The 23,213-nt window shown below is 45.4% G+C and overlaps 4 protein-coding genes across 4 annotated transcripts; 3 read left to right on the plus strand and 1 right to left on the minus strand.

Moving 5' to 3' along the window:
• The first annotated feature begins 2,604 nt into the window (after window positions 1–2,604).
• Window positions 2,605–5,991, plus strand: LOC114862873 (arrestin domain-containing protein 3-like). The gene is made up of 6 exons (XM_029163620.3): window positions 2,605–3,326; window positions 3,649–3,703; window positions 3,789–3,936; window positions 4,124–4,220; window positions 4,435–4,691; window positions 4,773–5,991. The coding sequence occupies exons 1-6, from the start codon at window positions 3,074–3,076 to the stop codon at window positions 5,583–5,585; spliced, it is 1,623 nt and encodes a 540-aa protein (XP_029019453.1). The 5' UTR covers window positions 2,605–3,073; the 3' UTR covers window positions 5,586–5,991.
• A 188-nt stretch (window positions 5,992–6,179) lies between these two features.
• Window positions 6,180–9,352, plus strand: LOC114862874 (arrestin domain-containing protein 3-like). The gene is made up of 6 exons (XM_029163621.3): window positions 6,180–6,507; window positions 6,888–6,945; window positions 7,041–7,188; window positions 8,147–8,243; window positions 8,322–8,578; window positions 8,699–9,352. The coding sequence occupies exons 1-6, from the start codon at window positions 6,252–6,254 to the stop codon at window positions 9,065–9,067; spliced, it is 1,185 nt and encodes a 394-aa protein (XP_029019454.1). The 5' UTR covers window positions 6,180–6,251; the 3' UTR covers window positions 9,068–9,352.
• A 730-nt stretch (window positions 9,353–10,082) lies between these two features.
• Window positions 10,083–14,144, plus strand: si:dkey-245n4.2 (uncharacterized). The gene is made up of 6 exons (XM_029164066.3): window positions 10,083–10,316; window positions 11,184–11,572; window positions 11,744–11,891; window positions 12,424–12,543; window positions 12,914–13,004; window positions 13,279–14,144. The coding sequence occupies exons 1-6, from the start codon at window positions 10,265–10,267 to the stop codon at window positions 13,475–13,477; spliced, it is 999 nt and encodes a 332-aa protein (XP_029019899.1). The 5' UTR covers window positions 10,083–10,264; the 3' UTR covers window positions 13,478–14,144.
• A 3,953-nt stretch (window positions 14,145–18,097) lies between these two features.
• On the minus strand, window positions 18,098–21,761 carry aqp3a (aquaporin 3a). The gene is made up of 6 exons (XM_029163779.3): window positions 21,585–21,761; window positions 19,705–19,831; window positions 19,463–19,600; window positions 19,261–19,376; window positions 18,955–19,172; window positions 18,098–18,874 (listed from the first exon to the last, which is right to left on the minus strand). The coding sequence occupies exons 1-6, from the start codon at window positions 21,690–21,692 to the stop codon at window positions 18,676–18,678; spliced, it is 906 nt and encodes a 301-aa protein (XP_029019612.1). The 5' UTR covers window positions 21,693–21,761; the 3' UTR covers window positions 18,098–18,675.
• Window positions 21,762–23,213: the final 1,452 nt, after the last annotated feature.

The following is a 23,213-nucleotide window of genomic DNA, read 5'->3' on the forward strand; positions in this document are numbered from 1 at the left end:
GAGTTTTGTTACTATTCGGTAGTATTAAAGTGTATTCAATTAGCATTTTCACACCGAATGTGTCATGATCTAACATTATGTCTTATTTATTTTGTAGATGAAAAAATAAGGATTGTTGCAAAGGACAACAATTCCTCATCCCGTCACTCAAATTAAGTTTAAACCCGGATGTGGTTTATTTACCTAAACCAAACGGGACAAACAGGTTGTCGACTCGGGATCTCAGAGACTTCCAGCCGCTCTCCTCTGTTGAACGCATTTCCAGCTCCTCCCGCCTACAAACCGCTGCCTTTTGCACTGGACTTCCAGTCTCAAACGGATGAAGCACATCCAGCATATTCAATTAAATTCCATTCAAAAAAAACAAATAAATAAAAACGATAGCAAAGAATAGAGTCCGTCCATCAGCTAATGCAGTTATTCAACGCTCATTCATAGCTATACACTGTGCCTTGTTCCTCTGGTCTCTGACTGGTCATGTATTCAGTGTCTCAATGATGAACTCTCTCTACATCAGCGAATGATAGTAAGACAGCACAAATAAGCTTTTTTATTTATAAAGCATGATATGCTGGATTTATTGTTACACTGTGGCTTTGGACAAAGAGCTGATTCTCTGAGAGTCTGAACCACTGTACATTTACTCCATCTCACTGCCTGGGCGGGTCGGCAGCTTGTTTTCAGAGCCTTCTGGTGAATGCCCACGTTAGGCTGTCAGTCCACATGGCTCCAAATATGAAGTTGTCCTATATAGCGTTAAACAACAAGATATTTCAAGCTTAAAGATGTCTTCATTGCGGAAAATACACAAGTTACGACATCAAAGGGTAAAAGTAGGAAGATGATGTGACGTGATGCTTCCTCATCAATGGGTGACGTAGTGAGGTTCATGACGGATGAGGCATATAATAACTATTAAATTGGCAGAATGCAAATTACTACTGCCGACGTTTCATATCACCCCTCTCGCCCAAAGCAGCAATAAGAGAGAACTTGTCGCAATTCGATCTGTAGCCTCCACATGCTCTCTCCAATTCATTCCCATTGTAAGCCATAGTATAAAGAGGTGAAAAATGTTCAATTTTGACCCTCTGTGCAATTTTAAGGTGTTTTTAAAGCTTTAAATTCTGCTTTGTTCAGTTTAGAGGTTTGTTCCTCATTAGGATAACAAAAAAACAAGGAAATGATTTACCCTTGAAGCACTTGAATAGTTTTACTTAGTGTCATCCAGTTGTTTTGTAGAAAATTGAAAATATATATTGAAAATATTATATTGATTATAATCTGTGAAACTGAACCGGATCTCACCACTTTTGCACTTTGCTTAGCATCGTGACTGAGGATCAGCTTGTCGCTGCATCTCTTATAATTTTGAAATTATAGAGAAACTTTATTTATATTTATGGCATAGGTCAGTGGACTATGGATTTCTATTTTTATGTTATAGTCATATTATCATATTTGGTGAGGCCCCACGTCACTGTCCCCAGATAAGTGGGAGACCCAACCACTCGATTTCAGGCCAAAAGATTAAAACCACTGTATAGATGACTGATCTATGACTACCTATGAATCCTAAAATGTCACACATGCAGCAGTCTCATACACTCACCCTCTGGTCACTAAGATACAATGCACAGTCTGATTGTCAGGTGAATGCTATTAGTCCAGTATGTGGACTTATTACCTCGTACTTACTGTAAAAGAAAACCTATTTTGAAAAGTTAAAAAAATGATAAAGCAGATGCTAGTTTTCATCAGACAAAGTTCAAATCATAGCTAAAACTGATGTTAAGTGACTGTTTCTACTCATGGTCCTTTGCGTACTGCATGTTATGAGCGTCACAGTTTATTTTCTCAGCTTACATATAACAAAAAACCTTGTTCCAGTAACATGAAGTGTGTTTTGTACACATGTTGGATACAGTGCATGAAGTGTCAATCATCCTCACCAGTATAAGTTTAGGTTTAAGATCCCAGAAAGGAAGTGATGGCTTAAGATAAGATAAGATATGACTTTATTGATCCCACAATGAGGAAATTCTTGTGTTTCAACAGTACAGAGACAGACAGGGTTGTTTAATGAATAACCTCATTCATGGACTGGATCTGTCTCACAGTGACATGCCGCTGTTTTTCAATGGGCCTTATCTAAAGATTGTCTTCACACTTGAAGCAAAGCTGTCGAGCAGTTGGCAGTTTCCTTTCAGATCAATCTCATTTGAAAAGTCCAGTGACAATGAGCTCTTTGTCTTGTTCACATTAAGTTCTAAGAATAAATGCTCACACCAAGTGACCAACTCCTGCAAGTTAGCAGAAATTGTCCAATATTTGCATATTGAAGTTTTAATTTCTACAGCACTGAAGCTGGTGTTTAGTTTGCTTTATTATAAAAGTATAGAAGCAGATGACACGCACTGCTGTAATTTGAGAACTCGTTAATGCGTCATTTATTAATGGGTCATTTTAAAAACTACAAGCTGGGAACAAACAAGGCAAGCTCAATAAAAATCAACCTCACCTTTCCAAGATAGTGACAAAAGTCAGTGACAATAACACCCAGAGGCAAAAAGCTGCACTGATAGTAAAGCTACTGTACTATCTATAGAAAGAGTCCTGGAAACACTGTGTTTATCATTTACCCCCCAGTTTACTCAGTTATTTAACATGAAAGAATATCAAAATACAAGTTTATCTTTCTTTATATAACATATATAACAACGTCCTTTGCAGACTGCAGCAAATGTCAGCGCTGCCACTTTGGGTATAAATACACTGCTGTAATTTTTGTGGGTTTTATTTTTTCCTTTTTTTTCTTCATTTTCCGAACGGTTTTGCTCCGCTTTGGCCGCTAGGGGCGCCCTGGCGGCGTTGACGCGCTCTCAGTGGTCGTGCTCTCCAGTTAGGGCTTCTCACGGTGGATGGCAGCAGAGCCCCGTAAACAGGACTTCATAAGGCGTGACCTGTTCCACAGTTGTATTTCCGCTTTCTCCGTACGCTCGGGACCAACGTGAAAAGCCGTATCCACTCGTTAGCCGGACACTTGTAGCCGTACCTGCGCTTCTCCACCGCGATGTCGGTCCAAAGTTTAACGCTGACTTACGACGCGCTGAACGAGCACGGGACGTTTTGCGGGGGCGACACCATAACGGGATCGGTGACTCTGACCGTAGAAAAGGACATCACGGTTCAAACCCTCTTTCTAAAGTTTAAAGGGGACGCGAACGTGCACTGGACGGAGAGGAGAGGCGACCATTCCTACTCGTACGCCGCGCACAGGAGATATTTTAAACTGAAGCAGGCTCTGATTCCGGAGAGCGCGAAGGGTAGGTGGGGGTGCGGATTGGTGCCCGCCCGGTGGAAGGCCCGTCTGTCCTGTTGATGTTCTGTAATTAGTTGCAGGAATGTGTGCTCTCACCAGCTTTTACGCCATCCTTATTGCACGTTGCATGATGTTCCGTGGGGCGCGGTCGGTGCGTTGCTGCCAGTGTAAACACCCACTGCTGTAAGAAGAGAAAACGTTTTACACTAAACCTCCACCTGAGCTTTTTATTATTTTATTGAACGTTTTATTAATGCAACAATAATAAGTGTTACGAGCATCTTTACAGTTATTAACTTGTACTTATGGACACGTGTCTTTTTTAGACACACCTGTTCCCAAAGGAGTCCATGCCTATAAGTTCCGCTTTGACATACCAGGGTAAGACAGTCCGTTACACCATGTTATCACATATAGACTCAACCATTTAGTTCAAATGACCGTGAATGGTATGTTTCATTCATAGAAACGTCCCTCCATCCATCAAGGCAAACCATGGGAAGATAGTTTACAAGCTGGAGGCGGTGCTGTCCAGGAGCTGGAGGCTGAACCGTACAGTGGGGAAGGAGATAGTCTTTGTCTCAAAGTCCTTTCCAGATTTTCATTCTCTGATGGTAGGTTTTGATATTTCACCGTGGATCCATTTTTTTCCTGTTTTGAAGCGTCACTGTGTGTTGTGAACGGGGAATTTGAATATGTCACATATGCAACGGTTTCTCAGTGGGAAGTTCCAGTGGGGCCTCTAATGTCATACTGTGCAGTTTGACAGTGTAACAACGAATCCATGTTTTTGCTTTACAGTCACAGCAGATGGGTTCAACAGACAAAGAGATGGGGCCTTTCTCAAAAGGACACACACACATGGACGTCTTCGTTGACAGGAGGGCTTATTTTCCAGGTAGTAAAACTCATTGCAGGATCACCAGGTGGAAGGAACACCATTAATTCTGGCCACATTTCATTTAGAATCACCCCCATCCTTTTAGTGCTGGCGATAGTGGGACCATATGCAAATGCAATCTGTTATGTTCGATCATATATTGAGTAAAAAGAAACTTTTTAAGTAAATAAAGTGATTTGAGTAGTATTAACTAGTTTTTTCCTTTTTATAGGTGAAAAAATTATGATTCTTGCAAAGGTCAACAACTCCTCATCTCGTGACATGACACCCAAATTCAGTTTAAACCAGGATGTGGTGTATCGAGACAACTGCAAAGCTAAATGTGAAGAACTTGTCATCGCTAAAGCTACTGGCGAGTGCATCAAGCCTCAAACACAAGTGGAGGCCAGATGTGAAATAACTATTCCCCCTAATCAGATGCAGACGGTTCCGAATTGTGACATTCTCTCACTGGACTACTTTTTAAAGGTATGAAGCCATGTAGCTGTTAATACAGAGCACTGACTTTTAGATTGAAAAGTAAGTTACATGTGTCATATTTGTGTTTAGGTGTATCTGGACATCAGCTTTGCAACTGATCCGGAGGTCAAATTGCCAGTGATTATTCTTCCTTATAGCTTCCCTCGTGGTCCCCATCCTGGTTTGCCTACAGGTCCTTATCCTCCTGGAGGCTTTGGGGCTCCAGCCAACAGTGACTTCCCTGCTCCTGGTGCCTTTGCAGGTCCCTATCCTGCTTTCAGTGGTCCGAACCATAGCAACTACCCTCCACCTGGAGCATTTGGGGGTCCCTATCCTGCTGGTGGCTTTGGGGCCCCAGCCAACAGTGACTTCCCTGCTCCTGGTGCCTTTGCAGGTCCCTATCCTGCTGTGGGTGCTGGTGGTCCAAGCAATGGCCACTTCCCTCCTCCTGGAGCCTTTCCGGCCCCCTGCCCCGCTGGAGGTTTTGGGGGCCCGGTCAACAGTGGCTTCCCTCCTCCTGGCGTTTCAGGTGGTCACACCTACCCTCCAACCCCAAATTCAGGCTACTATGGATACCCGGGAGCTCCGAGCTGTCCTGCACCTCCAGCTGCTTCTCCTAACAATCCGCCGGCCTATGCTGGACTACCAGCTGTGAGCCCATCCCAGCCAGCGGACATGAAGGGGAGCCAAAGCAACCCAGCACCAGTATTTGCTCCACCCAGCGTCGAGCCACCCTCTTATTCGTCCCTATTAAACACATCTTCACCCCCTCCAGCCTACAACTTGCTCCCTTCTGCGCCAATGATGAGCATGGACTTCCTGTCTCAAACAGATGAAGCGCCGGCAGCATTTTCAGTGCCTCCACTGCCGTCTGACGCCAAAAAAACAGATAACAAAGAATAGAGTCTGTTCAGCAGCTAATGCAGTTGCTCATCTCTCATAAGTAGCTATGCACCGTGCCTTGTGGCTCTCTGGTTGCTCTGACTGGTCATGGGTTCAGTGTATTTATGTGAAAGCAATCTATACCTCAGAAGGATTCTACATGTCACATATTATTCGGTTATAATATATAACCAAACGAATACCGAGAAATCACTATTTTATGCTATATTGATTATTTTATGTACAGTACAGTATATACTGTAGTATATCTGACATTGGCCTTTCCAGGCTGGATGCACTGTTACACTATGGCTTTGAACCTATAGCTGTTTCTTTACTTCTCTGTTACACAATTATGTAATTTACATAAACAATCCAGTAATCTTTTGGTACTTTATTATAATATTAAAAGAATTATATAATTCTACTTTTACTTTTACAGTTTCTAGGCTGTTTGTTGTTTAGGAGTTGGTTCTAATACGGTCTGAACGGATGACGGTGTTTCGTGGTGGCGCGTGGATTCCGTTAAAGTATGTCGTAATGATACACGAGCTTTTGTTCTGACCTCACTTTTCGGGCGGGGTCGGAAACCGGACGTACGAAGTGGGCTGAGCGTGTTTTTTTTTCCCCCCGAGCGTCGTAATAAATTGAAAGTGCGCGTTGGTCCATGTTTCAGTCGGCGTCAACATGGCTCCGATCAAGGACTTGAACCTGTCGTATGAGGCGCTGAACGAGCGCGGCACCTTCTCGGCGGGCGACACGCTCGCCGGCACGCTCAGTTTCACTTTGACCAAAGAGACCAAAATCAAGAGCCTGTTCGTGAAAGCGAAGGGGGAGGCGCGCGTGCACTGGACCGAAGGAAGCGGAGACGACGAGACGTCGTACAGTGCGCACCGGAGATATTTCAAGCTCAAAGAGCTTCTGATTGAGGAAAACGCAAAAGGTACGAAATTGGAGATTAACGCAGCAGCGAATCACCGCAACAGTTTACAGCAGGCTAGAGTTTGGAGGTTAATTTACGCAGGTCGAATCACAAGGTAAAGGCTTATCCGGAGTCATTTCGTCAGGACCATCCTATTTATGAATATGAAAACATTCATAAAGTAAATGCCAATCTTCATTGATCTGACAGTAAAGTTCAAATCATAGCTAAAACTGATGTTAAGTGACTGTTTCTACTCGTGGTCCTTCATGTTATGAGCGTCACCGTTTATTTTCTTAGCTTACATATAACAAAGTACCTTGTTCCAGTATGAAGTGTGTTTTGTACACATTTGTCGGATACAGTGCATGAAGTGTCAATCGTCCCCACTTCCCTTGCAGGCACCGTGCTTTCCCAAGGGATCCACCGGTTTAAGTTCAGGTTTAAGATCCCTGAAGGGTAAGCGGGTTCTCCTGTGGAGTGTCTAGCATCAGTGCAGTGTCATTCTTAGCTTTAATGCATAACTTCATGTGTGGACTGGATGTGTCTCACAGGCACCTGCCGCCGTCTTTCCGTGGGCTTCATGGATGGATTGCCTACACACTTGAAGCAAAGGTGTCCAGGAGCTGGCGATGGCCCTCCAGAGTAAAGCAAGAGATCGATTTTGTTTCAAAGTCCATTCCACAACATGACAACGTGATGGTAAGTCACACACTTGAATGATATTGCTGAATGAATTGTGTAGTATTTGTATATATTATAGATTGTTGGTTGTTTTTTTAGTTTGATTAAATATGATTAAGGAAAAGCACACGCTGCAGCAATATGAGAACTCATTTATGCACCATTTCTTTTTGTTGATGAGAGATGAAATTACAAACCCTGGGTTTGAGTAAACAACTCCTGCAAAAACACGAGCTGGGAGCAAACAGAGTAGGCTCAGGAAAATAAACCACCCCTTTCCTAGAAAGCCAGTGACATCAGTCAGTGGCAGCAAGATGCAGGGATAAAAAGCTGCACAGACAACAGTAAAGCTACCTTCTATAGAGGGCGTCATAGAAACATGGCACATTTGTCTTAACACTGGTGGACGGCTGCACTGGCATCTGTGTTTAAGATTTGACCCCCAATGTACTCTGTTCTTTGGGAAAATTGGTCATTGGCCAATGTTAAATGTGTAATGAAACAACAAAAAGCTCTGTGTTTGAGTAAAGCAGTCATTGGTTACTGCTGCTGTCAGCTGATCTGTGATCAGTGATCTGACCTGGATAAGGGTAATATAGGTAGAGAGAACGGTGAAGGACCAGCATTCAGATAATGTTTTTATGTGGGTTGAGTGCCTCGTCCAGCAAGGATTTCCTCAACATTACCACCGTCAGTTAAAAGCATTTACTTAAAAGCATGAAAGGAGAAGGAGAAAAAGGAACAATTAGTTCTTCAAACGCGTTTGCGACAACAGTTTCAAAATGATCAGTTGGCAGGAAGCCTCACTTAGAACATACAGTATCACACACAGCTGCTGGACAGCTGTTTTCTATGCTACTGACCTGAAAACAAACACATGTTTATTGTAGTATCTTCTACAGTATCAGTATCTTCTCATTGACCTCTGTAATAAAACGCTGTAAAGTGATCTGAATAATCGGGTCATTTCCTCTAGTGTCCACAATCTGGTTCAGTGAGTAAAGAGACGGGCGTTTTCTCCAAAGGACAAATCCAACTTTCTGCTACTGTTGACAGGAGATTTTGTTCTCCAGGTAAAGTTTATCTCATGTATCTCATGTTACTGCTGGTAAACGAGTGCGGTTATAGACATCCATCCTTTGTTTGATCAGGTGATACGTTATCTGCCGTCGCCAAAATCTGTAACTCCTCCTCCAAAACGATGAGGCCCAAATTCAACCTGCAGCAGGTGACGGTGTACCGGGCCGGCAGCGCCACCAACTCTTCTACCAAAAGTCTATGCAAAGCTGTCGGGGAAACTATCGCGTCGAACTCGGAGGAAAGCGTCTCCTGCCAGCTGCAGCTTCCTGTCGATGCCGTCCACACCCTCTATAGCTGTGAAATCATCTCCATTGACTACTACCTCAAGGTACGTGAACATGACATACGGTGGTGGTTACAGCGTACCTGCTCAGACCATGTTTATCTGTCAGTCATCATGCTTTTACCCCAATTTGACAACATTCCTGTTCCTCACAAATGTCCCCAGGTGTATTTGGACATCAGTTTTGCCATCGACCCAGAAGTGGTCTTTCCGCTCATCGTCATTCCGTCGTACCTTCTGAGGCCCCCGTATCCCGGAGGGGCCGCCGGGGGCCCGAGTTGCAGTGACTTCCCTGCTGAACCTTACCCTGCACACGGGGGTCCCGGGGCTTATGGATACCAAGCACCAGGGATTTACCCACAGATGGACAGCGGTGGCCGTAGCAGTCAGTGGCCACAGCAGGCTAATCCCAACAGCTTTCCGCCCGCAGCTTTCACACCGCCTTCACTCCTGGGTCCGTCCTCTGCTGCTCCACCTCCGTTTCAGCAGGGAGGAGAACCTCCATCTTATACATCCCTTTTCCCCCATTCTTGATAAAATCTCACCAGCAGCAGATCATACGATAGAAGCTGAGTGTAAGTGCCTGATTGCTGTGCAGTTTGAGCTACAATATTTATACCAAAGTAAACATTCTCTGTTTACAAATAAATAAATCTCACATATGATTTTAATCAACTTGTTTGTGTATTCACAAGACTGTTGTGTGTCCTGTGACTGAACTAGTTTTCATATATCGTTTATGCAAACTTGACCATGGTGGCAACCAGAGGATACTGTTTTGAATGTATTGTAAAACACAATAAAAGCACAAATACTGTATATGGTTTGTCTTTACAACTATTTTATAAAATAATAGTTCACAAGACAAATAGAAGCACATGTTTGAAACCATGAGAAATCATTAGTGTAGCAGGACTCTTCGAGCCTTCAGACAGCAATCAGACATTGTCCCATTAGCGTCACACTGTGTGTCTGACTAAAACTGCCTAAGACTGAGAGTTACTTTGAAAACTATTTGACTCAGTAGCCTTACAACCAGAAATGCGGTCTAAAACGTTGCTATGCAAAGAAAAGGCCTCTGTAGTTCATGTGCAGAAAGGGTACAGCGCTCTTGTTAATTTTAAGCAAATTTAGAATTGCATTGTAGAAAAAGTCAAGCACATTTTAAAATAGCGTATTGTTTTGCATTCTTGTTCCTATCTGATGATAGAAAAACAACACGTGACCGCTGTGAAGCTGTCCAATTCCTCACAGCGAGGAGGGGCCGTCCTATTCAGCCCGGGCCCCGGTCCTCTCCTCATAACAGATTTATGATCTTTAAATCTAATTGGTAGTCCATGGAGCAGCCGCGCTCTCCTAGTCAACACACTGGGCCAGTGCCTTGTGTAGGACCTTTAGTTTTGAATCCTAATAATAATATTAGTCTTAATGCAGAGTAGAGAGTGGCTACGTGGTGATGAGTTGTGTGATCAAAACGCCTTATATCTGTAGGTAAATTACAGGTGGAGAGGAGCGGCAAACAAAATGTAAGTGATCCTAAAGGCCAAAGGCTTTCCGCGGATGCCACAGTGAACGCAGTCAGGCCGCTCGTGCGCCCGTGCGCTGCCGGGCGGGCGCGCGCGCGCACGCGGAGGGCGCCTCCAGGCTGACCAAGCACCCACCCACCCGCTTGCGCTTGCCGCGGGCGGACAGAGGCGCGCGGGCTGCCGAGGGTGTGTGCGTGGTGCGGAGATGGGTCGGAGGCTGCTCTGCGTCTGTCTGCTCGTCTGCGCCACCGTCTCAGGTAAAGTTCGGAGGAGGACTCGGTGAAGTCCGTCGACTCAGCGCGCCGTTTGTTGACACGCGCGGCAGACGACGGCCGAGATTGAAACGTGTCGTTCATTCAGAGATTTTTAAAGGGGACTCTTATTAAGTTGGACGCAGTAATGTGGTGGCGAGATGCGCTTCTTGGTTCATTTAGCGATTAAAACTAGCTGTAACACAGGCTAATTAACCAGTTAGGAGGACCAGGAGCAATTGTAGTATTTTCTACTTTTATAGTAAAAAGTAAGTCTTGTAGTCCTTTTGGTTGCCTTCATGAACACATTAAAGGTGCATAAATAAATAGGCGGTGCATTACGAAAAACAGTGTGAGCTCAAGCAAAAGTAAGTATTTTCCCTAGGTATAGTTCATGTAATACTTACACTACTGTAGTACACAGTACACTAAACACTAATGTAAGTACACTTATACACATCAATCTTTGTCACATTGTTAGTAGCAATAAGCTGGGGTTTGTAAGCTTCAAGTGTGTCTGTGTATTAAAGCGGTTCCTACCTCTGAATACTAATAGTTAATACTTAGGTTTACCAGTAGAGGGCACAACGCATCCCAGGAGAAGCTGAATGACGTATGTGAACTTCGTGTAGACCTGGCTTGGAACAGAACCGGTACCACCTCTGCAGGAGTGCAGTAGGTGTGACCCGGAATCAGACTTAGAGCTTCTCAATGTACAAATACTGTTGGAATTGAACTAAGCAACGAAGATTTGTCAATAAAAACTTATGAAGTAAATAAAAACTATTTGGCCTTCACGTAATTAGAATTGATCTTAACATTCTCTTTCCTGTGGATCTTTTTTTCATCATTTTTCAAATATTTTCTTCACAGAGGTGTCCGGCCTAAAGATTCGAAACAAGCTTCTGGGTAAATGTCTGCAGGCCCATGGAGGAACTGCGGCGGGGAGAGTCTCTCTGGGGGAATGCAGCCCATCTTCACCCTCACAGCAATGGCGTTGGCTCCCTGGGGGCCGGGCTCTTAGCAATCAGCACACGGGTGAGTGTCTGAGTGCGCCAGGGGGGCAGGACGGAGGTGTTTACCTGCAGCCGTGCATCTACAAGGCTGGTGATGGAGCGGCGGCGGCGGCGTCTGACAGGGAGAGCAGCAGCCAGACGTGGTCGTGCTCCAGGAAGGGCCACCTCACCCTGATGGGGCAGCGGCTGCACCTCAGTGCCACACAGCAGTCCACGCTGCCCATCCTTTCTCAGGAACACACGCAGGTGAAGCTACTTTCATAACAGATGGTTCTTCATATGACTAAGCATCCCGGTACTTAAACCAGATCTGCTCGATATCCAAGATTAATGATCAAATATACATGAGATAATTTATTTAAATATTAGGCTCTTAGAAGTCTCGGATCGCTGGATGTGTCTCGTGTTTGTGAGCAGGGCAGCAGATGGCAGTCACTTGACACCAAGACGTTATGCCATGGGAGAGACAGCAAACACAGCCAACCTCACCCCTCTCTGGGAAACCCAGTGGAACCTGAGGTTTCTCCAAGTGCCATTTCTGATGAACACAAACAGGCTGAACAATGTAAGGAACAATGTTTTCATACCACTAAATAACTCCAAACCCCGAGCTGTGACATCCAAACGCCGCTGGAATTTAGGTGGTGACTGAAGTATTTCTACACCGTGACGTTAAGTAACTGTTTGGCCGGTACAAGCGGGCCAGCAGGGGTCCGACGGGACCAGAGTGAAACTGACAGACGAGCACAACAACAGTAAAGGCACACAACTCTTAGCGGTTTGATGCGGTTTGATGCCTTTTGATGCGGCCGTGAGAGGAAACCAGACCACAGATTGAACGGAAGGGTAATGGCTAGAGATGGTTTCAGAGAGACAGCCACATCTAAGTGCCGTGCATTAGCACAGCCATAGCATTGTTTGTGTGGTTGAATTGTGCAAAATAGCACTAACATTAAAAAAGCAAGCTTTTGTATTTCAACATGATTCAGTTTGAGCAACAGTCTGTTCTCCCATCAAGAACCTACGCTGACTGAAACCAAACTTGGGTTTTGAGGCTTAAATAAAGCTCACTTCATTGTTTTTTCCTCCCCTTCCAGTTGAGCATATAATGAGCATGGAGATCACGGAAACATATCCTGTAATGAATCAGACTCTTTCATCCATGAACATCAAATCTTCTGCTGATCCCACCATGATTTTCTTCAGTATGGACTATGGTAAGAAAGAGAAGATATGCCCAGAATGTTTGAAACTGCCACACATTATATTAATCCAGGAGCATCACTACCTCTTTTACGATTTTACGATCATGCATGTAGACAAAACCTGAAAATTCCCCGCAGTAGATTAGAGTAAACTTCTGTAAATACGTTTACATTTTCTACCGCTAGGTGGCGGCAGACGCACAAGAAACAGCAAAGTTCTAGTGGGTGTGTGATGTTAACAGGAGGTTCTGAGTGTTTTTTTTTTTTTTTGCAGGATCAGGGAACAAATGTATGAACAGGAAATATATCTTAGAGAGCGGTGAACGTGTTTATATGTGGGTTTACACTATCACTGTTGTCCTGTCCCTGTATGTTTGCAAAGGAATGGGCTGGAAGATAACCATGCTGGTCCTCAGCTCTTTGGGTCTGGTCCTGGGAACGGCCATTCTAATCCTTAACGTTTACTCCAATAGGTGAGGGTCTAAGCATACACATCATATATATATATATATATAAATTAACATGCATTTTAGAAAAAAGGATTGTTTCTCATTAGCTCATTTGATATATTTTTATGTAAGATGCCCCTTTAATATGGTTTAATGTGACAACTTGTGTAATAAAGTGAAGAACAAACAGCTGCACGTAATACGACATTTTGGCAAAAGCGTTTCAAAGACCTCTGGTTCTAAGTAAATTAACAGAAACCTCCAGCCAGCGTCTGTATTTTCTGTCTCGCGTTCCCAGAAGGAAGAAGGTGGTGTGTGTCCTGAAGTCGTACAAGCCCCGGCCAGAGACGAGCGTCGCCGGCTCCCCGGCGCCCAGCGAGAGGGCCCCGCTGACGGAGCACGCCATGCGCCCCCCCCGCTCCTCCCCCACCGCGCAGCGAGGGGAGATCCTGATCGAGTGGAAGGACGGCAGCGTCACTCCTCTGTATGAGGCCTGAAGTGCGTGGGGCTGAAACGTCTGACAAATACAAGCAAAGGGAGGCCTGGCGTGAAAACAAGAACCGAGCAAACTGGTTAATGGGTTAATGACTTACTCACGCCTGTTTCATAACAGATTTAGCTGCCAGCAGAGGATAAGAGAAGTTAAGTGTGGGTTGTAGGGTGTCAGTTGGAGATTTGAAGGACTGCATGCAGTGTGTTGTCAGCACTTAATCTGTAGCTTAGTGGGACTGGATAAATTAGGTTACTAATCTGTGTGTGTCAAAGGCTGAACTTTATGAAGTTATGACCACGACGTAACAGTTTGATAACAGACACTTGACTCCCACCCACAATATTAGGACTGTTCGGCTAATAATCTAATCCCAAGAAACACTCATAAAGGGTGTGCTTATAATTTATCTTTATTTAGACTGAAACATAAAACATTTCAGTATAAACTAGTTCGTAGCAGAAATGACACTGTGCCGATTACGTAAACTGTGCACTTAGAATTTACTGCTTTGTTGTTGGTGCAACAGCTGCTCACAAAATAACTCACTTTCTCTGTTTTGTCCCTGTTTGTGGCAACGTAGTGAACTACCAATTAGTGTTAAATGAGTTTGTAACTGTGAGTGTGGTAATAAATTGAGAAACATCGACGGCACATGCTGTTTGTGCAGACAACCTGTTGCACCGTGTCTTTTTTCTGGATAATGTTGATCCATTTAACATTGGCCTGTGGCACAGAATCTTTCGGCAGGATGAGTCTCTGATTTTTTCTGTTCTGGGGAGAGGCCGGGTGTTGCTGGGTGGATTCCTTGAATCGGTCCTTTTTTAACAATAAGACACAGACATGTGTCTGGACAGGAACCGTGCGTAGCAGCATGTTAATCTGCCTCGTGGGTTCTTGTGCTTTTGCACCAAAGCCGGAGCTGACAGCTCGTCTCTCCCGCTGCTTGTTTATATGAGAGGACTCAAAGTATACGAACCCTGGAACTGAGACAGCATCCCACGCGCTTCCAAACCACACATCCACATTCCTGACAAGACAAACACTTTATTTTCCTTTTCTTTCGTCTCTTTTTGGTAAAAGTAAATATTTGGCTTCTACAATAATTGTTTAATGTTTGTTGAAGTGTTGGTGTCTTTCCTACTGTAGCTTCATCATACTTCATGCAGATCTGCGTGAAGAACAATGCGGCGCATATTTGGAACGTTTTTTTCTGTTTTGGCTTCGCATTCCCGTGCACCGCCTTTGAAACGCCACGGTGCTTTTAAGGCCGGAGTTCTGACCTACGCTCTGTAATTTGAGGGTGTTTGGATGCACGTTGTGTGAATGGTGCAGGAATCATAACCCTGTGATTGTCCCTCCGTATGGATGTGGACTCCCTCGGACGTCGGCACTCTGACTTTGTCTCGGGTCATGTCAAAACGCCTCCCTGTTCAAACACTGACAGGCTCCTCTACACGCACGCAGGCATGTCTGTCTGCAGGTGGGGCCGAGGGGGGTGGGAGCGACCTGTATACATAGGAGTTGATTGTGAGAAGTCTGACTCAGCACCTCTGTACCTGGAGGGTCATTTGTATCTGATTTCCCAGCCGGGCTACAATGGGGGTTTCTGCCTGTTAGTGTTGTTTTTGTGCAGCACTGATGATGTAATCTATGCTCTATACATGCGTCGTATACCGTTACTCTCTCTACTACGCTCACTGTGAATGAGTGAATCAAAGTATCTACATAAACAGGAGCGGTGCTGATGTTTGTCGTAGTGGAAGGTTATCGTACCTGAGCCCCGTCCTTGAACCGCCGGTGCCGTTTGGCTCTGTGAAGCCAAACATTCAGCTAGCGACCGTAAAGACGTCTAGAGGAGTGAGCTGTCGCAACAGATGAACGTCCTTCCTTTCCAGGAACGCGGGCCGCTCTGCGCGGAAGAAACTGTACGCTGTAGGAACACGTTTACTGGTTTTGTTCTCATCATCACGGTGAAGTGAATCGTACCTCTCTCTTATCATGAACGTCTGAGCTGAGCAATGTTTCTGTCAGAGCTGTGATTGGCCGTCTTAGTGTATACTTCATATACAGGTGTATCTCCACAGGTTGGAGCTTGCTGGTGGCTGTCGCTGGTTATCAGCCTGTCTGTTTGCGGGCGCTTATGTAAGCTGACAGGAAGTTCCAGATGTGGTGCATCGTACATGTCACTTATTTTATGACAGTGGCTTCAGAACTTCAAAGTAGGTAGAAGCTGTCACATGTTACTGACTCTTCCCTCAGGTTATTCATACTGTGTACAAAGAAGACCATTAGCCTTTCTGACTCTCCATCGCCAACTGTGACAAACGTTTACTACTCTGTAAAAACATGTGCCTGTGTGTGTGTTCGTGTGCGTAACCTTGGTCTGTCTGTCTTTCTTTCTTTCTTTCTTTCTTTCTTTCTTTCTTTCTTTCTTTCTTTCTTTCTTTCTTTCTTTCTTTCTTTCTTTCTTTCTTTCTTTCTTTCTTTCTTTCTTTCTTTCTTTCTTTCTTTCTTTCTTTCTCTCTTTCTCTCTTTCTCTCTTTCTCTCTTTCTCTCTTTCTTTCTTCCTTCTTCCCCCTCATCTCTCTCTCCTACATATCCATCATCTTGTTTTTCCTGTCAACGTGTATTCCACAGGACTGAGCTCTAACCAGGTGCAAATATTTTGGATCAGACTTGTGCTCTGTGAGCAGTGTGGTTCAGGGGATATAATACAGACTTTACAGGTATATTCAGCAGCAGATCATGTCATTATCAACCTGGTATGTGAAATGCTAAAGTAAAGTGATGCATAAAGCATACCAGCTTCTTTTTCAAATTTTGTGGAGTCCAAACGCGTAAAGAAAACATCTTTAAGCACTGTTTTGCTGTAACATGCTGGGGTACAACAGGTACAACAGGTTGGTTTATTCTTATCTATTTATTATCAGACACAAATAACAAACACATTTCCTCATACAGCCTGTAACCTGTGCACACGCCAACATCAAAACCAGGAGGTAAACAAGGGTCCACAGTCGTCCCAAATACTGGCTGCTAGATTTGAAGCCAGGTGAATCCCAAAATAATGATTCGACAATCTACAGGGTCAAATTGAACTGAAACAATATCTTGCAGGGCCTTAATACATCAAAGCTGATATAGTAGAATTCCACTGGAGCCCCAGGCAGCATGGTGTACCCAGCAAGATAGCTGCAGATAGAAAACACATGTGGGTGCTGCTGGAATTTTGCACCACTTGGTCTAATAACTGCATGTTGTGTGGGTATTTCTTTTATTTATTTTAATTCTATAACGGACCATTAAGTCTGTTGGTTTTAGTGCAGTTGTTGCATGATTTATGAAACTTTTACCACGTTGCCAGTTGTGTAGATCAGGTATTCCATATGCCCCCAACACACTTCAGCAATTGGGAAAAAATCTGGCACTGACTCTTTGACAGCTTGTATAGTTATAAAGGTAAAAGCTTCTCTGATGCAGACTTTCACCTTTTGAAGAGGTAATCTGACGTGTTGCCTAATTATCCGCTGAGTCTGGCTGAGAGCTATTTGAGATGCTGCTGTGTGTTGAATATGAAAGTATAGAATGCGGATTGAATTACCGAAGCTGAACTGGAGATAAGTCAGAAATGCTTCACTGACTGATTCAAAACGCGACTGCCAACACCGCAGCAGGAAAGAGTTATAGCATGAAAAAGTGAGGAATCTATGAATAGCTTTTGATCATCTGTACAATGTCAGCTTTAGAAATATAGATTTCTAAGATGAAGAGAGGATTTTGTTCCACACGTTGCGAGTGCTCTGTGAGATCTTTAAGTAAGATGACCTGCTAAGACCTGTAAGCGGTAGCTGTACAAAGCCACTATTAGTCTGTCAGAATCCAAACAGCCAGAGCATATTTTCCGCATTGTGTGACTCTCCGTAAATTCCCTCTTCAAAAATTAAACAGGGAGTGGGTGTCTTAAGGTGGATGAAGTGCGCCCACGTGTCTTCGTGTTCTTTGCTTGATGAATGGCACGAAGGCACGGCGTTCCGTCTGTTGGCATGAAGGGCCAGCGCTGCTCTGATTTATGCACTGACCAGTTCTGGCCTGCGGACGCTGAAGTATACTTGGAAATATAATGTATTCTAAAAATAGCTGCTCAAAATGCAGCTGTGCGCTGCGTAATGATGGAGCAAGACTTCTTTGGGAGCGTATAATCACTATTAAGGCTGTGTGTGTGTAAGGATCACTGTGTTTAGCCTGGTTTCTCACTTAGATTTTCCCTTTTTGCACTGGACAACGTCACGCGTTGCAAAAACATACATTTTTGCATTTGACATGGTTTACGTTCCACTCACTGTCAAGTAAATGAGACTGAATAAACTATGTTGTGACCAAACATTTTTCTCAGAAAATGCTAATGAGTTTGACGACTTAATGCAACCACATTGAGTATTTGAAAGGGCTCCGTCGTAACCAGCCTGTTGGGTCTGAGCTAAGTGAGGCATGGACGGGATATGAAGCTCATTTTACAGTTTGTGGTAATTGTTTGTTGACTGAATTTGAATTGCCCCCAGAGGTGAGAAATGTTTGTGACGCAAAAAACAAAGTAGCAAGCCGTTCACATCAAACACACTCCTGAAACAATAAAAAACAGAACTTTATTGTGTTAATACAAAAGTATTTCCCCTCAGCCTTCGTACAAAATACAAACGTGCTCAGAGTCCAGTATAGCGCTCAGTCATACAAGAGGCAGGACGGTTAAAAAAATGCACTAGAAGCCTAAAAGTTTCTATATATACAGGAAGAGCATTTAGTTCATACAAAGGCACTGATGGTCAGGAAAGAGATTATATATATATATAAAAGGACAGCAGCTTCATTATTGCTGCAGTAAAAAGCAAAGACTGAAGCCAATGTGTTCAGATACATGACTTTAACTGTACAATATTCTAAAACAAGGGCGTGTTTTCCAATACCTTAATGTTTCCCTGTAGTCAGATGTTGTGTTTGAAAGCATCAGGACTGATAAAATGCCAAGGAATCAATTCCACCTGTATAACAATATGTCTAGAAGTGTTTCAAACTATTTCAAAGTAGACATAAGATGTGAAGAGAGTGGCTGTTTTAACGTGCCACGTTTCTTTGGTTTGGATCAGAGAAGAGTTAGTTGCTATGTACAGGACGCGCACGCTGTAGCGTGCGGAGCTTCTAGCACACCTAGTTCACTTCTTTGGTTCCCCCCTTGGAGTTGTTGCTGTTGACGTTGGTGAGCCGGACGTTCTCCTGCTCGGAGCTCCTCCTCTCGCGTACCTCCGCCTCCACGTGTAGTCCCACCATCATCTGGTAGAGGACCACGCCGATGATGGTGCCGAAAAACGGGACGAAGACGGGGATCAGGAACCAGCCGCTGCCAATCCTGAGAAGAACACAGAATAGGATATGATGAGGTCTCACACACACACACCTATATATAATGATCAAAATCAGAGCACTTACGTGAAAACTTCGTAACCCCACCCGGCTATAGAAGTGAAGAGACGTGGCCCAAGGTCTCTGGCAGGGTTGACAGCGTAGCCTGAGTTAAAGCCCATCGATAGCCCAATGGCCAGAACCACAAAGCCCACAGTGAAGGCCTCCAGGCCCTGGGGGATGGGGTTGTTGTATGGATCCACAATAGCCAGAATACAGACGATCAGTGCTGCTGTGCCGATCAGCTGGAGAACAGTACGTGTAAGAGCAAGTGTCAACTGGGAAAAGTGGAGCATGGTGGATTGACATCTGCTTCCACAACTGTAACATTACCTGATCAAACACGCCATTCATAAAAGAGAGGTGGGTTCCGGGGTAGGTAGCAAAGATGCCAGCAGTAGAATTAGGCCCAGTCGTATCAAAACCTCCATGGACCTCACACAGGGCGTCTGCGAGCATACAAACACCAGCGTACAGGTTATTGAGCCTCATACACACAGCTGGACTTGAAACATGAATCTTGAGTTGAATTTACCATAGTACATCGCATAAATGACAGCGGCACCAAAGAAGGCCCCAATTATCTGAAAGAGGAAGAACATGGGGAACTTTCTCCAGCGCTCCCTTCCAAGCAGACACAGGGCAAAGGTCACGGCAGGGTTCAGATGCCCCCCTGGAAACGTGAAAGCGCCTTTATGTCAGTCTGTACAATTAATCACAATAAATTAAATAAAATTCCCTTTTTTTGACTCTAATGTAACAGAGTGGACAGCGTACCTGATACTTGGCCACACACCAGGATGCCCAAGGTGGCAGCGAAGCCAAAGGCCAGATTGACGGTGAGGAAAATGCCGTGAGACCCTTTGCTCAGCTCCAGCTGGGCCAGAGCTCCGCAGCCAAACATCTGGAGAGAGACAAGACGCGCGTTTACATGACATCCAACCACTTGTTTGCGCAGTATTAAATAAACAATCCTGAGGCACGCTTCGAATGCTGCGGCCCACGGGAGCCGAAGGTCGTTCAGTGTCTCTCGTCAGACGATCAAGGTCATGTGCAGTGAGCGATCTGGGGCGAGGTGATCGTTATCAGACAGTAAAGCTCCATTGAGTCCACAATGGCCCACCGGAGCACAATATACCCCTGTACGTTGAGACAGGATCATGTGTTGACCTCGATTGGGAAAAGCTGTCAGTGCAAGCGCCCGGCTGACTGATCTGCGAGGGGGGGGGGGGGGGGGGGTGTCTCCAGTGATGGGATGACATTCATTCAGTGCATTCAGTCCAGCCGCCGAGCAGGTAGCTGGCCGTGCACGCTCATTACCATGCGTCTGCTTCCCCCCCCCCCCGACGAGGAGGCTTTTGAGACAGGACAAGGCTCAGACGCTGAGGTTGTTCCGAGGAAACGCTCCGATGGACTGGCGCCTGAGGGTTCATCATCGCTGGGCGCAGTCTAAGCGCTTTTCCAGCCCCGATGAGACCCGCCGGTGCTGGAAACGTACAGTTTGGGAGTGTGGCCGAGCGTCTGCCTGATTTGTTCCATTATAGCGTTTCATAATGTGGCCTTTTAACCTGACTCAGGGTTTATAATGTCAGAGGCCTCAAATTGCGGATGATCGTCCATTAGCTTGTAAGTGCCGAATTCCTGACTTGGGTTAGATTCCACTGGAAAGGTCTAATTGAATCCACCGCTGGGGAGGGAGCGGTGACTATTCATTCCTGTAACTGAGGCGCTCGTGCGGTCGTCTCTGTCGTGTTGCGACACGCTGAGCGCCACCCGCTTATAGAACTGGTCTCGTGGCTACTCCCATCTTTATTAACCAGAGCGGCCACTTGCTGAAAGATGCATTTGGAAAATGTTGAGGAGCTGGAGGCAAAAAAAAAAAAAAAAAAGAATCTGCTGGACAGTCTCCAAACCACTACCTGTGTGATGGGTTTAAATTTAGGATGAACGGCCCTAACTGTGGCTCGAAGGACTGGACAGAGATGGAAAAGAGTTAACGGCAGGGTCACAGAGACACTTCTGTTATGTCAGGTGAAGGGGAAGTGAGATTAGACCACGCACGGTGCCTCCAATTGTTCCACCGCTGACGCTCCCAGCGCTGCATTCAACACATATCACCTGTTCAATAACGGCACCACACCTTCCTGACGCGCCAGCGTGCGCGATAACGCATGAGAGCAGCAGCGGCTCCGTAGGAAAGTCAACCTGTCGCATTCAGGCACATTTATATCAGGCACCACCGATCGATGTCGACTGACACATTAACTTTCTTGCTAAGACAAAGCTCTGCTACTTTCAGCTTTAACTGCCCAGCAAAGGCTCAAACGATATGTTCTAAAGATCCTTTGAAGCGTCGTTATGAGAACCGCAAAGCTGGATGTCAAACTGCTTCTTCAGTCAAATTTCCTCCTGCTCTCCTGGAATGCGTCGTCCTGTGGTAAAGCCCCTTACTAATCTTAATATAACCACCACGAGGTTTAATGCATGTAATATTGGCTTTGGAATCTGAGCCCTGTAGTGACTGGTGGAAAGGATGACATCACATTCATGCTTTTGGGTCCCGAACGTGCTCCTGAATCTGCGCGTCCTGCGGGTGCATCCTGTCGCCGTCGCTCGACAGGTGATGTGATGGACGTTCAGCGCAAACGCACACTTACCACCAGGATGAGGGTGCCCAGGCACTCGGCCAGGGACTGGCGCAGCAGCAGGTTCCGGATGCGGAAGGTGCTGACCATTTTGTCCAAAAACACTTTCTGTCTGCCCATGATGCCGGAGGCCGTGAGGTCCGAGGACGCGCGCGCTGCGAAGGCCGGGGGGGGGGGGGGGGTCCTGAGTCAATGCAGCGCAGAGGACGGGACTTCTCTTATAGATGGGCCGGAGCTTAGCCCCGCCCCCTGCACAGCACCACACCCCTCCCCCCCCCTGCTGCCACTGGCCCTCGCTGTCGCTCTCCCGAACACCCACGAACACATCGCTTCCACTCAGTCTGAGCGCAGTCTGAGCTGAGCAGTGCCACCCAAGGCAGATGTCACGTTCGTTTCCACTCAGATCTGCATGTAGGCATCTGATTATAAATTTCAAAACACCACATTATGAAATACATCTGTCTTCATTTGGATGTTCTGCATCTAAAATGTAACGCAGCCGTCACTGCTTCATTCACACCCTTTCCAAACACTCACATTCATCTTAAACCTCATCACCGCTCCCATGCCTCCACCCGATCACCCACTGGACCACTTCTTATGTTGGCTCAAGGTTCCCTCAGTCTGTTTGGACACCGACCACCAAACAGTGCTGTGTTCATTCATCTGACACTACATGACCCGCTGTGAGGGCGCACTGCATGTCTTGGCAGTGTGTCAGAATGAGCTTCGGTGTCACGTTCACAGCACCTGTGACATCCTTCCTGGTGGAAGGACCCAGAGGCGATCCCAGCCACGTCAGTCACGCTCCGGTACCGGCTGCATCGTAGGCGCCTCATCAAGGCTGGATCTAACCGGTACAGTCAGAGGAGGGGCGAGACTAGATTATAGGTAGTGCTGTCCCTCAGGAATGTCAATGTTGAATCTGACGAGAGGAAAACAACATGACGCCAGCGCGAAGCCCTCTAGACACTAGAAGGAATCGATCCTTGAGTTTACTGAAAATCAGTGAATCCATGTGGACGCTTTCAGTTTTGTTTTCATGTTTGGTCTTGTTCGACTCTCTCTCTGTGCTCCTTCCTCACGCTGGGCTCCAGGTATGCCTGGACAGGTTTCAAAGCCCACGGACAGCGGCCGGCATGTGTGTCAAATCTGCCTTATTTGTATTTATACAGGCAATGTCATAGAACAGTTACGCTTATTCACTTCATCGTTCTCTAAGGTTTCGCTCCAAAGCTCCATCCACGTTATGATTAAAGCCTTTTCTTTCATCAACAGTTGAAGACGGTCAGTCGCTCCACTGCTGCAGGCTTCCAGAAGGAATCCCAGCTCGCACACAAGTAGTGCTGCATTTTTGGTTCACATGGTTTTCGACATGTTTTCTGGGAATAGTTTGGCTCAAGGAGCAGGACAGTAAGTGGTAAAGAGAAAGGAATGGTGGTACCCACAAACATTAGAGAAGGCTTTGAAAGCCGCAAGAATGTCCTGTCCAAACAGTCTAGTCGCGAGTTTTTAAAAGTTTACTGCTTTTACAGCTAATGTCTGCTTCTAAACTTCTCAAACCCGCATGTATGGGTTTTTGATATTACTGATTTATGCAGCATGTGTCTTGCACGTGTTTGTTTTCAGCAGTAGAACCAG

This window comes from Betta splendens, chromosome 9 (assembly GCF_900634795.4).
Source record: "Betta splendens chromosome 9, fBetSpl5.4, whole genome shotgun sequence".
In the NCBI taxonomy this organism is placed as follows: Eukaryota; Metazoa; Chordata; class Actinopteri; order Anabantiformes; family Osphronemidae; genus Betta; species Betta splendens.

Coding starts and splice junctions, on each gene's coding strand:
- LOC114862873 (XM_029163620.3), top strand. CDS start 3,074: ATGTCGGTCCAAAGTTTAACGCTGACTTACGACGCGCTGAACGAGCAC. Junction 3,937..4,123: donor CAGATTTTCATTCTCTGATG/GTAGGTTTTGAT, acceptor TTTGCTTTACAG/TCACAGCAGATGGGTTCAAC. Junction 4,692..4,772: donor CACTGGACTACTTTTTAAAG/GTATGAAGCCAT, acceptor ATTTGTGTTTAG/GTGTATCTGGACATCAGCTT.
- si:dkey-245n4.2 (XM_029164066.3), top strand. CDS start 10,265: ATGGGTCGGAGGCTGCTCTGCGTCTGTCTGCTCGTCTGCGCCACCGTC. Junction 11,573..11,743: donor TTTCTCAGGAACACACGCAG/GTGAAGCTACTT, acceptor GTTTGTGAGCAG/GGCAGCAGATGGCAGTCACT. Junction 12,544..12,913: donor TTTCTTCAGTATGGACTATG/GTAAGAAAGAGA, acceptor ATGTTTGCAAAG/GAATGGGCTGGAAGATAACC.
- aqp3a (XM_029163779.3), bottom strand. CDS start 21,692: ATGGGCAGACAGAAAGTGTTTTTGGACAAAATGGTCAGCACCTTCCGC. Junction 19,601..19,704: donor GGTGTGTGGCCAAGTATCAG/GTACGCTGTCCA, acceptor TCACGTTTCCAG/GGGGGCATCTGAACCCTGCC. Junction 19,173..19,260: donor TGAATGGCGTGTTTGATCAG/GTAATGTTACAG, acceptor ACTGTTCTCCAG/CTGATCGGCACAGCAGCACT.
- LOC114862874 (XM_029163621.3), top strand. CDS start 6,252: ATGGCTCCGATCAAGGACTTGAACCTGTCGTATGAGGCGCTGAACGAG. Junction 6,946..7,040: donor AGGTTTAAGATCCCTGAAGG/GTAAGCGGGTTC, acceptor TGTGTCTCACAG/GCACCTGCCGCCGTCTTTCC. Junction 8,244..8,321: donor CAGGAGATTTTGTTCTCCAG/GTAAAGTTTATC, acceptor TTGTTTGATCAG/GTGATACGTTATCTGCCGTC.